Here is an 18,043-nt window from a genome sequence, read left to right as displayed (position 1 = left end):
TGAGTAATTAGAAAAATGGTAAAAACCACAAAATCTTAGCAATCTATTATGCATGTATAGTATTTCCTCTTTCTTCCCTCCCCATTATTTTTTAAATAAAAAGAGGGTCTTTGTTTTCTCCAGATGGAGTTTTTCCTCTAAGTATTTAGATCCTTCCCTTCCTTTTCCTCCCTGCCACTCAAGAACCTTAAAATCTTTAAACCCTTCTACAGGGATCCCATCATTAAACCTGAGACGTACCCCATCTTCCATCTTCATCTTCAAAGACAGTGCCTTCTCAAGCATCAGACTTGACTGCAAGAAGCCTAATCCTTCTTACTTTTCCATGCTTCAGTTTCTCAGATAGTACAATCAATAGAGAGCTGTTTCTATAGAGAAAGTCCTTCCTGCCTTTGAGCCCTGGAAAGATTGTTCTGATACTTACCCCACCACTCTACAGGTCCCAACTTCAGGTCACCCCTTCTTAACACAGGAAACAATAGATGAAAGAGTCTTGACTGTAGAACCTAAAATCCCATCTGTGTATCAGCTCTGTGACTTTGAACAATTTACTTACCCTCTTTGAGTATCCTCATGTGCTAAATGGATCTGTAGAAGTTCTTTCCCTCCCTACCCCAATTTACTTTCTTCCAGCAACTCTGTTTCTTAGACATGGAGGCATTGGGTTGCCAGCTAGAACCAACTGCCCGATACTCTTCATCCAGTTAAGTAGAAACTTTAGCAACTATAATAAACTATGAGATTGGTAATCAGCTGGCATTATCATATCATGCTTTCATTTGCCACTTTATGTAGCAATTCAGGGATCTTTTTTTTTTTTTTTTTTTTTTTGCATATAATATCACTGAAGCTTTGATTCTAATGTGCTTCTTATTGCCCTCTTTGGGAAAGACACTAGTGGGTGTAGGCATCAGTGCTTCCTGGTCTGAAAAAGGGTATTGGGGAGAGAAAGAACAACTCAAGTCATCAGCAGAGTTGGTAACTCTTGAGCTAATGTCTGTAATCATCTACAATAGAATATACCCATTGAGGCTGAGCATGGTAGCGTACGCCTATAATCCCAGCACTTGGGGAGGCGAAAGCGGGCAGACCACTTGAGGACAGGAGTTCGAGACCAAACTGGCCAACATAGTGAAACCCCTTCTCTACTAAAAATACAAAAATTAGCCAGGCATGGTGGTACACGCCTGTAATCCCATCTACTCTGGAGGTTGAGGCACAAGAATTGTTTGAACCCTGGAGGCAGAAGTTGTAGTGAGCCAAGATCACACCACCACTGCACTCCAGCCTGGGCAAGACTCCATCCCAAAAAACAAACAAAAAAGAATATACCCATTGGAAAATGCCTTAGCACTTTGTCCAGTTCAACCTATACTCTGAAGGATCTTTTCTGCAACCTTTCTGACAGAAGTCTCTCGAGTCCTTGCTTCAATATGCTCAAGGATGAGGACACTGGTTCCCAATAGCCTATTCCACTGTGGGGTCAACCAAGCTGTTAGGGTGTTCCCCCTTCCACTGAATAAAAATGTCTCTAACCTTCACATACTAGTCTGGCATTCTTTTGTTTTGTTTTGTTTTGTTTTGGAGACGGAGTCTCACTCTGTCGCCCAGGCTGGAGTGCAGTGGCACAATCTTGGCTCACTGCAGCATCCACCTCCTGGGTACAAGCTATTCTCATGCCTCAGCCTCCCAAATAGCTGGGCTTACAGGTGCACACAACCACACTCAGCTAATTTTTGTATTTTTAGTAGAGACAGGGTTTTGCCATGTTGGCCAGGCTGGTCTCAAACTCCTGACCTCAGATCCACCCACCTCAGCCTCCCAAAGTGCTAGGATTGCAGGTGTCAGCCACTGCACCTGGCCTCTCTAGTCTGGCATTCTTGAACATAACAAGTCTGCTTTCTCTTCTGTATGTTAATAGCCTTTTAAATATTATGTGTGAGCAGCTGGCTTGAAAAACAACTAGGGTACATGCGAAAATAATGGTGTTCTAGGACCTCAGTATTCTGAGTAACTTGGAACCAGTTTCAGCTAGATGATCAGGAAAGTTAATCTCCTCAGCTTCATAGAACATGGTTTCCAACACTTGAGTTTATCAAAGCCCTCCTTTAAAATATGGCCTCCACATGAGAATCACTTAAACCTGGGAGCGGAGGTTGCAGTGAGCTGAGATAGCACCATTGCACTCCAACCAAGGCAAAAGAGTAAGACTCTGTCTCAAAAAATATTTAAAAATTAATTAATTAAATAAAAATTAAAAATATGGCCTCCAGGCACAGTGGCTCATGCCTGCATTCCCTAGCACTTTGGGAGGCCAAGGTAGGAGGATTGCTTAAGCCCAAGAGTTCAAGACCAGCCTGGACAATATAGTGAGGCTTCATCTCTACAAAAAAAGTAAAGAATTAGCCAAGCGTGGTGGCACATGCCTATAGTCCCAGCTACTTGGGAGGCTGAGGTGGAAGGATTGCTTGAGCTCAGGAGGTCAAGGCTGCAGTGAGCAGTGTTCATGCCACTGCACTCCAGCCTGGGTGACAGAATGAGACCCTGTCTCAAAATAAAATAAAATATAAATAAGTAAAATATGGCCTCCAGAACAGCACATAGTATTCTGGACATGATTCTGACTACATAATATAATGGGATCATTATTTCCCAGGTCTGTACATTCTCCTTATTGGACACAGATAAGATTTAGGTCTTGTAATTATGAAACTTATAAGAAATTGACCATCCATAAGACAATATAATCTTATATCAAATACTAATTTTTCACCTGGTCTATTTTATTTGATCCTTAAGACTCTATATGATAGCTGGAATGCCTGTAGTCCCAGCTACTTAGGATGCTGGGGTAAGAGGATTGCTTGAGCGCAGGGATTCAAGGCTGCAGTAAGCTATAATGACACCACTGCACTCCAGCCTGTGTGACGAAAAGACCTTGTCTTCAGAATAATAGCTAGACAGGTAATCTCTTATAAAAGCACAAAGTACCACTGAAACCTATTTAAAATTTCTCACATTTATAAAGTGTACAATGTACAAGGCCCTTATACATGTGACTATTTGATCATTATGACAGTCCTATGAGGCAGGGATAGATAGGGTAACCATGTGCCTTGGGGACAGGTGTGTTGAGGAACGAATATGGGCAAGTATTTAATATAAGCTCGCAGAAGAAGTTGGATTAACTAGCTATCCCCACTCTTTTCCAGCACAACATGCCTTTCTGGAGGATCACAAACCACGGAGACCTAGTATCCCTTCACCAGGCTTTAGAGCTTGATTTTCTCTAAGAACTGGAATGAGGAGCCTTCCCCTTAAGCTCCTTTTCACTCCTGAAGGGAGCTGGAGACTGGAACCAACTGAGAACTTTCTCTGTCTGTCTCACTCTGTCTCTCTACCTGTCTCTCTTTCTCTCTCTGCCTCTCCCTCTCTCTCTCTCTGCCTCTCCCTCTCTCTCTCTCTTTCTGCCTCTCTCACTGTCTTTCTCCATGGAATGCTGGTGAGAACACAATCAGAACCAACAGCTGCAATTTTTGCTAAGAGTGAGCTGCAGCCCCGTGTTCATCTCCATACAGAAGCAGGAGACAGTTTGATAGAGAGAGCAATGGACTCACTGCAGCTACATTGCTTTTAATTCTTCTGTGTTTTGTTGTTTTCTTTTTTTCAAAAAATGAAAAAGAAAAATTCCTGGGGCAGAGTTGAGAGTTGCACTCTTAGTCCATGAGCAGATTGAGAATTACTCATAACTTGTGGTGATCAGATAAATGCAGCAGACTTTTATGATAACATCTCTTGCAGTCTTAGAATCTCCTTAGCTTAGAATCTCACTTTTTTCTAGTGAACATGTATGTTATTTTTATAAGACAGGGTCTGATCTCTGACACAGGTTCCCCCCCTTTCTTTTTCTAGCAAGAAAGGGGGTGTAAAGTCTTGAAAATAGTAATTGAAATATCTAAAATACCTCTCTGTGGCAGTAGTACCTCTTTAGCTGCTCCAGTGGTCTGCTCTCTAGGATGATTCCTTTCCTGTTCTTCATCTCCTAGTTGGCAAACTGTGGGGCACTGGATACTGAGTAACTTTAAACTTCGGCATTTCCCATCTAGAAGCCTTAGTCTTCTTTCCAGTCCCTTTTCCCTTTAGTCAAATGGCACAACCCCAAAAACTCCTTCAGTTTGACTCTCCTTCAGACTGAATCCCTGGAGGCTTAGCTTCCAAACTGGAGAGAAGCAACTAAAGCTTCTTGGGAATTTCAGCTTCTTTGGCTCTTGAGACAGAAAGGTTCTACCTATTTCCCATCAGATGCTTACCCCTGCAGCTTCTTCCTTCTTAGTCATCATAATGCTAGGTTCTTACCCCTTTCCTGCCCTCTGCACCTCATATCCACCTCCAGGCAGCTCTGGCCAGTCCCCAGGTATTAGACCCAAGAATTGAAATAAAATCTAAAAACATGCTTATATTTACATTTTGGCCAAACCTACCAATGTATTTGACTTCCTTTTTGGAAGCCCTTAAGCTATATGGGTGTCCCAGGCATAAATTTACCCAGATCTCTGCCTGAAACTGAAGGGCAGATTGTTGTATTTAAGTTTTCCCGTGGAACACCCTGCTTCTCAAATCCCATTCTACAGTAGGAAACCAGAAAGACTTTGCTGATTGTGGGGGGAGGGTAGGTACTGCCAGGGTTTCCCTGTGTTGCCAAGGCTGGTCTCAAATACCTGGCCTCAAGCAATCCTCCCACCTTGGCCTCCCAAAGTGTTGGGATGATAGGCATGAGCCACTGCACCTGGCCAAACTTTCTTGATTTAGATGAGAGTGCTGGGTCATTCCCTACTTCATGCCCCAAAACTTAATCCTGGGCCAAATGAGGAGCATCTCTCCACCTCTGGGAAGATTGGTGGGTGCCCAGGCACTAGTCACAGCCTTCCAGCCCAGCTCTCCAAGACCAATCTGGGCATCTGCTCAGGCAGGATAAAATTGCCTAGAGCTGAGGAAGTTCAGCCTCCTCCAGGCTGCACAGAGGGAGATGATATAAGCACCTCAGATTGAGATGCAGGATTGGTCCTCAGAAGGAGGTATTGTTGACCAACCCCAGCTATAATTGCTTGTCACCAGAGACTTTGTGTACCCATTTCTAAGATACTGCAGCACAAAGAGGCAAGACTCCTTCCAATGCCAGGCCACCCAGATAGCAACACAGAAAGGCTGGTATACACATTCCTTCAGAACTCATTGAAAAGTGCTCATGACTCACCATTTTAAGGAGTAAGTTTTTATTGAGTAGCTGAAGTCAGTGCTCCTTTACCTAGCTGCCTCTTTGGCCTTGTTTCCTGTGGGGTTGGGAGGAGGGAGATGTAGTATGAGGAAGGCCTTCCGTTGGTCTGTATTCAGCGGAATTGCCTAGATACTGCTCTGACTTGTTTGATGGTTGATCTTGGGAAGCTCTAGGTTTTACTCTGAGGTCTCAAGCCCTCCCCCTAATGCCAGTATAGCTGTTAGGTTTTTGTCCTGGACAGAGGCCACGGGTGTTGGTCCTGTGCTTCAGGTTTGTGAGGCTGTGGAGTGGTACCCCCACCATGCACAGAAGCACACACACAAATACTTCCCTCTCCACCCTTATGGGAGCTCTTTATTCTTAGAATATAACTTAGACTCACTTTTATCAATGGCCTTTTTCCTCTTGCCCTGACTTCCTAGCTTAGCTCTTTCCAAAGGAACTTGAACTTGGCCAAGAGAGGTAAGGAGGCTGAACGGAGCAGTCTCTGCTCATTCCTGGTTGTTGCCACCCTCATTTAGATGGAAAACAGAAAACAGAAGCTTCTTGGCTCTTTGCCAAAATGAATTATCAGGGAACACAGTGCTCGCTCTCTCTCTAATTACCCTTTTTCTTCTCTGCAACACAAAAATCTGGAAAGGAAAATAAGTGGGTAGGATTAAGAGCTGTTGGAAGCTGAGGGCCAAAGGATACTGTGGGTCTAGTTGTCAAGGAGGCGGCCCTCTGCATTAGAAAGAGTTCCTCATGAAATTAGCCAAATGGTGAGTCCTTCCCCAGCTGGGCACTATGGGTTCTCTAAGATGGGTCTGTAATGTCACAGTGAGGGCTTTCTCTAGTAGTAGATCTGGAGTGAGGTGTGTCTTGGGTTGAAGAGGTGGCTTGACTTTCGAATGTAAAACTGACTGTGCCTTAGCATCACCCTGTCCAGTGCCCCTGGGGCAGCTGGTAGTGTCCAGAAGAATGGACACCTGCTCCAGACTTAGATGCCTATCTGAGCTTTTGTTTGATTTGAGGTGTTTCTGTCTTCTGTAAAGCTAGTGAGTTGTCCCAAGAGACTGATGCCACAGCTTGTTCGCAGTTACACAAACTCGGCTTTAAAGCTCCAGATAGAATCTGATTGACAAACTCCAGCTGCAGCATATGGAGCTTCTAGATGTTCACAACCTTGAATGGGTGTCAGTGTCACTGAACCATGGGGGAGAGGAGTATGGGGTATAGCAATGGTCTGGGCCAAGGAGTGGTGAGCTTAGGGTCTTCCTCTGAAACCTCACTCCTCTTCAAGGAGGCAGTTAGGGTCCCTCTTAAGCAGGCTTCTATTTCTTACCACTAAATTGGTTTCATTTTTCATCCAGAAGTTAGCACTCCCCAGATATTCACACTATAGGATCTGAATTTTGAGATTCTAAAATATCTTAAACCACAAGAGAGAAAATCTAGTTCTGCCTCAGCCCCAGTCAGCAGGCCATCTGTCCCTTCCTCTCCTCTGAGTCAGACAGCTCTGGCAAGCAAGGCTCCTTGGCTAGTTCCTAATGCACTGACAGGAGCCCTCCCATTAAGGATGACTTCTACTCAAAACATGACTCTCCCTCTGGACTGCAGATGCCTGTTAGCAGGAAAAGGCATTGATCGGATTGGATATATTTATGTGACTGCGGGCATTCGTGGCTGTAGAATCCGTGACCATAATGTTATATGTAATGGGAACTATCTTATAAACTTGAAAAAAATAAAGTTTTTATTTTCTATAGTTTGCTCCTGTGTCTTCTCTGAATAGGATCAGCCCAGTTGTCCAACTGTGAGGAGTCCTAATTATGGCTTCCTAAAGGTTCTAAAGAGTTCATTCGAGAGATATCACTCTTTGAATAACTGTGTCATTTCACCAAAAAAGTAAAAACAAAGCCATTTCGTATAAATATACATGGGAAAATATTTTTAAATAATTTGCATGGGAGCATTTATTGTTTCTAAAACATACTGCTTTTTAAAGTTTAGAACTGGAACAAGAAAAGATTTCATTCACTGCCAAATGTGCTGAAATTTAATTACTGAGAGAAATCAGTACCTTGCTATGCTGAGCTTAAATGGCAAAAGCAACAAAACTGATAAACTGATATCAAACCTCATTTGATTTGGCCTGATTTCATGTCACACCAACTACTTTTTCTCATTTCATTTGTCTGATTTGGGTCTGGCTGTACCCCACTGGTTTAGAAAACAGTCATGAAGCCTTTCTGCCTTTTAGCCCAGTGAAGGAAATTAGAATTGGGTTCTAGCTTCCATGGAAGTACCATACATGTCAGACCATAAGATGTATTTTTCCAAAAATTCCCTAAAAAAGGTTGCCTATTCTAGTTATTAAATGTTTTCCTCATTAGGTGCAGATTTTGAACCACACATTAGTTGAAGCAAACCCGTTAGCTGCTATATCCCTACTCAGTTATAAGTACAAATATTAGAGAGATTGATTTCCAAGCACAAACATCTCCATCTCCTCCTGCAATTAATTTTAGGTGTGTGTGTTTATATGTATTCTACTAGAAGAATGGTCCTTTGTTCTAGGATTGGTACATCCTTTTATGAGATGATGAAATAAATGAAATAGATGAAAATAAATGGTGGTAGTTTTTAATGACGTTTTTTGTTAAAATTAAGTTGCAACCATGTTGGCCATTTTATAGGTTCATGATATTCAGAAGTCTGAAAATGTCTAGACAGGATGGTGTGCGGGATCCTTTCTGCTCTAACCATTGCTTGTATGTAAAAGTCACCAGCATTGTTCTCACAGACCCTTTCCCTGCCCCCACCCTTCATCTCTGGGTCATCTTTTGATCCAGGCCAACAGAGTGGCTACGAACGCTTCTTCATCCTGTGGAATTCTATTTGCAACATTCCTTCCTTGACTGGTTCAAGCCACCAGTGACTCCAGGTTCTGCTCCTTCTCCTGAAACTTGGACACCCGTCACTGCTAACCGGCTTATTAGTTTTTCAGGAAGGCCTTCCCCAGCCATTCTGTACAAAGTTGTAATTCCCACCCCCAACACATAAATACCTACTCTCTCCCTAGCCCTTTCCCTTTTTCTTTTAGCACTTAACACTATCTAATATATTAAATGTTTTACTTATCCTGGTTTTTGTGTCTCCAGCAGAATAACAGAACTGAAACTATCCTGAATCCCATCACAGTGGTAACTGGAAACTTTTCTTCTCTATCTCAAGTGACTTTTCTTTCCCTTGTTTCTCCAAACCACAGACCTCCTATAACAGCAAAAGATTCCACCTCCCCAGCACCATCAGCCACCCACATCTACATCCCCTAAGCCGCCTCATCACTTAACCTCTCAGAGCTCCCAGCAAAAAGACCTTTCTTCACCAGGCTGTTCTGTTCACTTCTTGGCCCCAAATATGTTTGTGGCCACTCCTGCTGGTCCCAGCAGCAGAGCTGGTGGTGAAGATGATGCACTAAGTCAGCCCAGATCTGGATTCTGATCCCCAGCTGAGCTGTCAGCCCCATGCTGGCTCACCACCTCCTTAAACTTCAAAAACAAGGTTGAGAAGCCCCACCTGAGCCAGCCCTCTCTCTGGTCTGGGGGCCTTGACCGATTTTGAGAAGTAGATTTTATGTCCCTGACTACCTCCAGTTCAGGCTCTGAACTCCATAGATTTTGTTTAATGATAACAGACTAGGTTGGAGGATTTCATGAGGCTTTAAAAACCTAATAATACTGTTAAACAAAAACAACACGTGTGTCACTTGTAGAGACACACAGGCACACACATTCTCTTCCCCTCACATAGACTCTGAGGTAGGAGGTACACTGGCTAAAGAATAAAACTCAGTGGCTGTGCAAGGCCCAGAACACAGGCTCACAAGGCTCTTGGTTGAAAAGCAGCCCCTTGAGAGCAGAAGCAGAGGCCAGGCCAGCTTCACTGAGATCTTGGAGGTTGACCGGGGTCACCCAGAGTTGGGCATCCTTGGCTTCCGGCATTTAAGATCTAACCCAGGACTGGTTGGTGCAGGTAGGGCATGAAGCTAGGGTGGTAGCTGGTCTTGTTCCAGGCTGCAAGGATAGAATGATGTTCCTGGCACATAAACTGCTCTTAGCAAAGATTTGTTTCATGAATTGAAAGAATGGTGTGGGGAAGGGAGGAAGAATTCTAAAGGACAGCCCCTGGGGGGTGCTGCCGCCTTCTAGCCCTGGATAGGGGAGCTAAGGGGCAGCACCTACACCAATTATTTTAGAGGTAGCCAAGGAGGTAGAAAGTTTTGGGGCACCAGCTATACCAACTGGCAGGGGGAAAAGAAAAGGTAGTCGTCTTTCCTCCCCAAGTGTCTTGTACCTAACTGGGGCTATTGACTCTTCAGGGCCCAGCCCTTCTCATCTTGTTCTCTGTTCTCATCTTGAACTCCTTGAAGGCAGGCCTCTACCCCACTCAGCAGCATCCCTGGTACCTGGCCCAACACAGGCATCCCACTCTTGGTGAGTGCATGGAGCCCACAGCAGCATCATTAGCTTATCCTCACCTCCCTTCTGCCAGCGGAGTCACTGTCCATCTCTGCCCGCTGGGTCTAATCCTGCTTCAAAGGACGCCGTTCACCTCTCCCTTCACTGGCGAAGCAGCCCCATCCTTAGCCTTGGGGAAAAAGTTCTGTGCTAACTGGGTCATGCGCCTGTTCTGAGGCAGCTGATAACCCTCTGGGGAAAGTAGACTCCTGGCCCCATCCACCTGGTCAGGCTCAGGTTCCCAGCGGCGGCAGCTAGGGTGTAGCCAGCGATAGTACACAAGCCGCAGAGCCAGGCCCAGAAGGAAGCAGCCGCCTCCCACAGACAGCCACAGCTGCAGTGGAATCCCGCTGGGCAGCCAGGAGCTATGAGTCACCCAGGTGGCCACCAGGAGAATGCTGTCACTTAGGAGGAAGGCCAAGTGGATGCTGGCCCGGCCTCGGGTGTGGCCCTCAGCCACGTTGAACCAGGAGAAATAGAGGATAGTGGCCACCGTCAGCCGGTACAGCCACTCAGAGCTGGCGTCTGGCATGAAGTCTGTGCCCTGAAGCCAGACCCAGAACAGCAGCACCAGCCACAGACCCAGGAAGTGCAGGGCCACATAGCTGGGGAAGAGGGCTGAGAACAGGGCCACAGCCAGGACTCGGGGCCACAGCAGCAGCAGGTTCCACAGGAAGTAGATCACGGAGGAGCCCCAACCCAGGAGGGGCTTGGAGGGGAGGCAGGTGCGCAAGGCCCGGTGGTAGTCAAGCAGTGCCCACGAGATGCCCAGGAAGGACGTGCAGATGCCAACCCCTGCAAAGAGTAAGCAGGAACAGTGAGTACCGGGGCCAGCCTGCCTGGCACTCCCCAGGGGTCACAGGTACCGTGGGGGCCCTCCCAGAAACCCTGTGGTGGGTACTAATATCCCCCATTTGTTGAAGGCAAATCTTCAGCTGGAGAAGACCCAGTGAGTTCCTATAACCAAAAATAAAGCTACAACTCCTAATATGGAACCAGCCCCTCACCACAGTGCTTTGCTGCTCAGGTGCGATTCAGGTATTTTTCAAAGATGACAGGGTATGACTTGTGGCTCACTCAGCACTCTGCACCCCTGGCCCTTGGCTGAGCATCTTCCAGGGCCCCATAACCCTTTCTGGGAAGAGCACAAGCCTTTCTTGTATCTGAAAATCAGCAGTCTCAGTTCCCTCTTAGTCCCAAAAAAGGAGTAGAAGATCCCATGGGGTGGCAACAGCTCTGGCTAAAGCTGCCCTCAGGGCCGGGAGAGACATCCCTGCCATGTGGACAGAAGGTCTCCCCACTCCCTTCCCCTCAAGACTAGAGGCCATCGGACCGACCCCTGGTCTTGATTTTCCAAGATCTGGAAGTTTACGACAGGGGTCCTAGGGTACTCTCCCACCTCCTGGTCGCCCATCCTGGAGCAGAAGCACAAGGACCTCCAGGGAGGGATAGAAGTGGCACCGGAACATCTCCAACTGCTTCCTCCCCTGTCCCTGTCCACTGCAGTCATTTAGCTGATCTTTACTGGGAGCCTATTATGTACCCAGAACCCACTCCTAGCCTGGAATCAGATCTGTCCATTACCCTCGCCCAGGTCTTAGTAGGGCTGATGTTCTTCCAGTTTGCCCAGCATGCCACCTTCTGTGACCTTGACAAGCTTTGCCCAGGAGGTTAGGTCACCACAAGCACATGCCCCATTTCCCTGGCCTACTCCTCCATTACTCTGTAAGCCCCAGCTTGAAGAGCCCTAGGTCACCCACCCTGACCCCACACCACTCACTTTGCTGTGTCAGGTATCCCTATAACATGCCACCCACCTCGTCTACAGTCTCATGACACAGTAATTATCTATTTCCTTATCTCTGAGCTCCTCGAGGGTAAAAAACAGACTCTGCTCAGTTGGGATCCCCCAGCAGCCCAGTACCTGGCACTTAACAGCAGTCAAAGAGATATTTGCTAAATAAAAAGTAGAGAAAATCTGTCTGTCCCCCATACCCGCTACCATACACACAGTGCAGACTATCTGCACTTGGTCCTAGTTCTAAACACCCCCCACCCTTAGCAGACAAAAACATGTGCCCAATGAGTGCCACACGACCCAGGGCAAGTCACTCACCTTTCTGCACCTCTAAAAATGGAGATGGAGGCCGGGAGCAGTGGCTCACGCCTGTAATCCCAGCACATTGGGAGGCTGAGGCGGGTGGATCACCTGAGGTTAAGAGTTCGACCAACATGGAGAAACCCTGTCTCTACTAAAAATATAAAATTAGCCAGGCATGGTGGTACATGCCTGTAATCCCAGCTACTCGGGAGGCTGAGGCTGGAAAATCGCTTGAACCTGGGAGGCAGAGGTTGCGGTGAGCCGAGATCACGCCACTGCACTCCAGCCTGGGCAACAAGAGTAAAATCCCGTCTCAAAAAACAAAATGGAGATCAATATAGCACAGACCTACAGGGCTGCTGTGAACATGAGCAAGGGTGACTGTAAACGCTTCCCCTTGGGCCTGGCTGATAGCTGGCGCTCGATTGTGATGGCCGCTATTACTGTTTTTTCAATCAATATTGTAGACTCAGACTAGCAAGATGAAAGGGCCCTTGGAGATCGAATCTAACCCTCATCTTCCACAGGAAGGCTCTCCAGGACACACAGCGAGTGACAGTAGAGTAGGGACTGCTTCCTTGAGAGGCTGTGGCATTTATGGCAGCGATGGAGGAAGGCAAAGGGGGAGCCCTGGACCCTGAATCGGATGTGAGTGGGGACCCTATTTAGCTTGGCTACTGTCTGGGTCTGTGAAAATGGGCAAGTCAGCTGGGCACAGTGGTTCGTGCCTGTAATCTCAGCACTTTGGGAGGCCAAGGCAGGTGGATCACGAGATCAGGAGTTAAGACCAGCCTGGCCAAGGTGATGAAACCCCGCCTCTACTAAAAATACAAAAATTAGCTGCGCATAGTGGCGGGCACCTATAATCCCAGCTACTCAGGAGGCTGAGGCAGAGAGTTGCTGAGGCAGAGGAGAACCTGGGAGGTGGAGGTTGCAGTGAGCTGAGATTGCACCACTGCACTCCAGCAGAGGCAACAGAGTGAGACTGCATCTCAAAAAAAAGGAAAATGGGCAAGTCACTTTCCTTTTATGGGAAAAAACCCTCCCAAAGTTCTTCACTATAAACTTCACCCATGCTTAGGGGCCCTTCGAGCCCCTGCCCCCGCCTCTCCCTTCTGCCTCTCCCTTTTCCAGTCACTCAACGTGTCGTACCGCAGCTACTTGTGTTAGTCTATCATCCCGGCAGGGCAGGGGCTGGGCTCATCTTGTTCACTGCTGCGTCCCCGGCACAGTAACAGGCACAGAAGAGATGCACAATGAAAACCTGACTAGATGAAGGTGCTCAATATATTGTTTGTTGGGTTTTTTTTTAATTTTGTTGAGATGAGGTCTCACTATGCTGCCCAGGATGGCCTCCAACTCTGGCCTCCAGCGACCTGTGCGCCTCAGCCTCCCAACGTGTTCAACTGTCTCTTAACTAAAAAGTTACCTACTCTGTATCAGGCACCTTACACACTTTATCTCTGTTATCTTCAAAACTGTAAAAATTAAATTAGGATTTGTGGGCCAGGCACAGTGGCCGACACATGTAATCCCATCACCTTGGGAGGCTGAGGCAGGAGGACTACTTCCTCTCAGGTGTTCAAGACCAGCCTGGGTAACAAAGTGGGACCTCATCTCTACAAAAAAGAAATTAAAAACTAGCCAGCATGGTGACACATGCCTGCAGTCCCAGCTATTCGAGAAGCTGAGACAGAAGGATCACTTGAGCTTGGGAGGTCAAGGCTGCAGTAAGCCATGATCAGGCCGCTGTACTCCACTATCGGCCATGACAGTGAAGCTCTATACCAGGAACTTATGTACCAGGAAATGGGCTTTCTTTGCATCATCTCACTTAATCCTTTCATCAACCTTATGAGGCAGGAGTATTTATATCCATTTTTCAGATGAGAACAAACATACTCAAAGAGGTCAAGGCATTTGACTTTAGGTTTCAAGCCAGATCCGCCTGACTAAAGCCTGTTCTCCTGTTTCTAAGCAGCCTTTATAAAAAACAGCTCCGACATTTGAGGGAGACCCCTGCCCCAAGCTATGAAAGGGGGACCAGCCACTGGCCTTCACTCACACTGGTAGCACTCAGCCTGGCCGCTCTGCAGTATGATGGCCAGCACCAGCGTGAGCTGTGGTGTTGTCTCCAAGAAGGTCTCGAAGAGCCGCAGCATGCTGATGTCCAGGGAGAGGAAGTCCGTGTAGGCCAAGTCAAACTCAGAGGGCTCCTCCTGCCGCCACACCAGCAGCCCCTGCTGCAGCCCCTGCATGCACCTAGGCAGCACACACAGATGCCCAGAGGGCCAGGTTAGTGTCCTGTGAAGTCCTCGGCCTCCCATCCATCTAATGAATGTACACAGGCCCCAACCCGGCTCCTTGCATCGATGCTATAGGGCCTTTGGCAGTGTTCTAACCTCACTGAACTTGTTTCATCTGTAAAATGGGGATCAATACACCTTCTACTCCTGCTGGCCTGGTGCTGCCCCAAGCTCATCACATTGTCCTGTTTACTTCTCACAATAGCCCATTTTACAATGGAAAAACAGAATCAAGAAGCTAATAAGGGCTGGGTGCAGTGGCTCGAGCCTATAATCCCAACACTTTGAGAGGCCAAGGCAAGAGGATCACTGGAGGCCAGGAGTTTGAGATTAGCCTGGGCAACACAGCAAGCCCTATCTCTACCAAGAATTTTTTTTTAATCAGTTGGGCATGGTTTTGCGAGCCTATAGTCCAAGCTACTTAGGAGGCCGACGCAGGAGGATCACTTGAGCCCAGAAGTTCAAGGCCACTGTGAGCTATGATTGTGCCACTGCATTCCAGCTTGGGCAACAGAGACCTTGCCGCTTTTTTTTTTTTTTTTTTTTTTTTTTCAGGGACTGCTTCTGTCACCTGTTGCCCAGGCTGAAGTGCAGTGGCACAAACGTGGCTCACTGCAACCTCTACCCCCCAGATTTAAGCAATTCTCCTGCCTCAACTTCCTGAGTAGCTGGGATGTTGGGATTACAGGCGTGCACCACTACACCTGGCTAATTTTTGTATTTCTAGTAGAGATGAGCTTTTGCCATATTCAGCAGGCTGGTCTCAAACTCCTGACCTCAAATGCTCCTCCACCTCAGCCTCCCAGACTGTTGGGATTACAGGCGTGAGCCACCATGCCTGGCTAGATCCTACCTCTTTAAAAAAACATTCTCTTTGTGTAGTCTGAAAAAAAAAAATTATAAGCAGCTATTAAGTACTGGAATGAGGATTTAGATCCAAATGGAAAGGTGTGCTATAAAGTTGCCTGAGGCAGTTCTCAAACTTTAGTGTGCCCAAGATCTCCTGGGATCCTGTGGGCAAGAGGAGCCACTGGGCACTTCTGGGCACAGACCAGATGGGGTCAGACTCTGCCTTACCCTGGCCACACAGGGGAGGAGCTGGAGGAGGGTTAGATTGGAAGGAGGTATCCCATTTAAGAGGCTGGCCCTGAGTGGTTAAGGATGGAGATTGGGGCAGAGTTAAGAGAGTACAGAGGTTGGACAGACAGGCCTGGGGTACCCACTGGGATGAAGAGTAAGTGGAAGATGCACCAAGGACCATCCACTCAGAACTTTGCTCTAGGTTGCCTATTGGGAGGAAACCCTGTTGACTCATCACAAGCTCACTCACCAGACATTTACTGTCCCTTCCCCTGGATAGACCAGAGCACACTGAGGAGCAGGCAGGCGGGGTGGACTGGGGCTCTCCCTCAGCAGAGAGGTTCCCCAGTGGCCTGGCACGGGCCCCTGCCTCAGCCTAGTCACAGGTAGAAACAGAACCCCTGTTTCCAAAGCCAAAGCCAACACAGTCTGTCTGACTCAAGCGCAGCAGAAATCCAGGCAGCAAGATGCATGAGGTTGTCCAGGATTGAGGGCTCATCAGGCCTGCCCAGGACTTAACAACTGCATCCCTTCATGCCCACCCAGGGTTTTCTCTACAATCCCTCAGGCAAAAACTGTCACGGTCAAAGCTCCTCTCCTCTACTCCTGGAGACCCCATGCAGCTTTGTCAAGGCAAGATCTCAAGACTTCGTAAAAACAGATTCAAGAGCAGATCCTGACCCAGCCACCCTATCCCAACCGACACACCCTATGCCCTGGCTTCATCGCATGCCTCTGAGCCCCATCTCTACACGGCTCCACCAGGTCCAAAAAGGAGCAGAATCCACACACATTTTCTATGACCCAGCTGTGCCCAACCCTGGCTGGCTCCATGGGCCCACGCCCATGAGTTGGAGGCCATCTCTGCCCTCTTGCTGAATCTGGGGTGGGAAGTCAAGGTTCAGGGAGAATAAAACCGGGCAGACAGAGCAAGAGGCGGCCTTTGTGAGGGACAAGCCGTGGGGTCAGGGCTGCTGAAACTCCTAGTAAGGCCCAGGTCATCACGAAGTGAGCTGAGGTTGCTGAGTGCTCACTCTGAGCCAGGGCAGTAGACAGGAGTCATTTCACTTCATCTTCACCAGGCAGGCACTATTCTGTCCCCACTGGAACAGCAACCAAACAGCCCCACTGAGAGGTCAGTGACTTCCCAAGGCCCTGCCCATTCTGAAACATGGGGTGTGGAACTGAATGTGCTGCCCCTGCCATTCCAGGCCGGACACTGTGCAAGGCACTTTCTCACTCTCACTCACTCCTCACAACAGGCTGCTTGTCACACCTGCTTGGGGTGACTACCTCCTTTCTGTGGAGGAGGAAACTGAAGTTTAGAGAAATGCAGACGTGGGGCAAAGCCATAAGTGGATCCCAGAGAAGTCTGACTTCGAAGCCCATGTGCCTCTCTTTCTTACCTGGGCCTCAGTTTCTTCACCTGTGCCAGGAAAAGTAGGGCTAGGATAAAGGCAGTCTACTGTGATTCTCTTTCTGTAAAGGGCTGCACGCTCACCTGTAGGCCAGGCAACCACAGGACTTGGTTCCTTCTCCCTGTCACTTTCCCAGCATCTGGTGTGTCACCTGTACACTCAGAGAGGTCAAGGCATTTGTCCAAACTCACACAGCTGCAGAGTGACTTAAGGTTTCAAGCCAGATCTGCCTGACTAAAGCCTGTTCTGTTTTCTAAGCTTCTTAGTACAGGTGACCCAGTGACGGAGGTGCTGGGCTCTGATCCTCCTCCCCTCCCGGGGCGGGGCACTCACCTGTACAGGTAGCCCAACTGCAGGAGATGCAGCAGCGCCAGGCAGCGGCGCGGGGGCTGCGACCCGTGCAGGTCGGCGGGGTCGCCGCGCAGCCAGAGCCAGCTGAAGAGCTGCATCGCCACCGAGGCCAGCCCCAGCAGCGCCAGCACCAGACCCGCCCACAGGTAGCGGCCGCCGAGCGCATACTGGACGGCAGCCCACAGGTCTGCGCCCAGGTCGAGCAGGAAAGCGGCGGTGCCCAGTACGCCCAGTACCAGGTCCCAAAGGAGGGCGGGGCGGGACGACCCGGGCATGGCCCGGCAGCTTCTGCCTCCTCCACCTCCTCTGCGGTTGGGGCCTATCCTCTGGGCCGGGGGTTGCAGTGGCAGGAAGGAGGCGGACGCAGCCCTCGGGGCTGTGAAGGGCCCGGGCCTGCTGGGCGGGACTTCCCCGTCCCGCCCCGTCCGGGGAGGAGCGAGGCCTGCGGCTCTCTCAGGTCCCCAACTCAGACCCTCCCGTAACCCAAGGCCGCCGAGACTCTGCTTCCGCCGCCTGCCCGGGGGACCCCTGACCCAGCTCAGCCAAGCCTGCAGACCAACCGATCTTCGCTTGGCAGGCTTCAAACGGCCTAGTTTTACGTTTGAGGCGCCCGGAGGCCCAAGAAAGCTAAGAGGGCGAGAGCCCAAGCTAGGACTTCGATCCCTCACACCAGCATTGTTGCAAAACAAAGCAACGAAACGCAAAGGCACAGTCTCATCCCTAAGTGCAGGACTTTGCAACAATGCGTGCGCCTGGATCGGGAGATAAGCGGAGGGCACTGGGAGGCTGAGTTCACGCCAACGATCCGAGTGGGGGGAGGGGAGGGCGTTCGGTTCCAGAGAATGCGTTAACCTCATTTCCATACGTAAAGGAATACAGGCCTGGCGCAGTGGCTCAGGCCTGTAATCCCAACACTTTGGGAGGCCCAGGCAGGCAGCTCACCTGAAGTCAGGAGTTCGAGCCAGCCTCACCAAGATAGCAAAACCCCGCCTCTATTAAAAATACAAATT

At 48.7% G+C, this 18,043-nt stretch overlaps 2 protein-coding genes across 8 annotated transcripts in view; one reads left to right on the top strand and one right to left on the bottom strand.

Annotated features, from left to right (window-relative positions):
- The window catches only part of EYA3 (EYA transcriptional coactivator and phosphatase 3), a 109,917-nt gene extending 102,895 nt beyond the window's left edge, over positions 1-7,022 (top strand). For 5 of the 7 annotated variants that reach the window (XM_037740718.1, XM_017534739.2, XM_017534732.2 and 2 more), the window contains one exon: positions 3,213-7,022. In XM_037740718.1, coding sequence (XP_037596646.1) covers positions 3,213-3,293 — 81 coding nt within the window. In that variant the 3' untranslated portion in view covers positions 3,294-7,022. Of the gene's footprint in view, positions 1-633; positions 753-3,212 lie in introns of those variants that run through there. The other 2 variants (XM_017534740.2, XM_017534735.2) reach the window with 1 other exon arrangement.
- A 190-nt stretch (positions 7,023-7,212) lies between these two features.
- On the bottom strand, positions 7,213-17,973 carry XKR8 (XK related 8). Its single transcript, XM_017534731.2, has 3 exons — positions 17,016-17,973; positions 13,944-14,140; positions 7,213-10,572 (listed from the first exon to the last, which is right to left on the bottom strand). The coding sequence occupies exons 1-3, from the start codon at positions 17,894-17,896 to the stop codon at positions 9,854-9,856; spliced, it is 1,797 nt and encodes a 598-aa protein (XP_017390220.1). The 5' UTR covers positions 17,897-17,973; the 3' UTR covers positions 7,213-9,853.
- Between the last annotated feature and the right edge of the window lie 70 nt (positions 17,974-18,043).

The sequence above is a fragment of the Cebus imitator genome, unplaced genomic scaffold (genome assembly GCF_001604975.1).
Source record: "Cebus imitator isolate Cc_AM_T3 unplaced genomic scaffold, Cebus_imitator-1.0 Scaffold87, whole genome shotgun sequence".
In the NCBI taxonomy this organism is placed as follows: domain Eukaryota; kingdom Metazoa; phylum Chordata; class Mammalia; order Primates; family Cebidae; genus Cebus; species Cebus imitator.
This window is presented reverse-complemented; position numbering and strand designations above follow the sequence as displayed.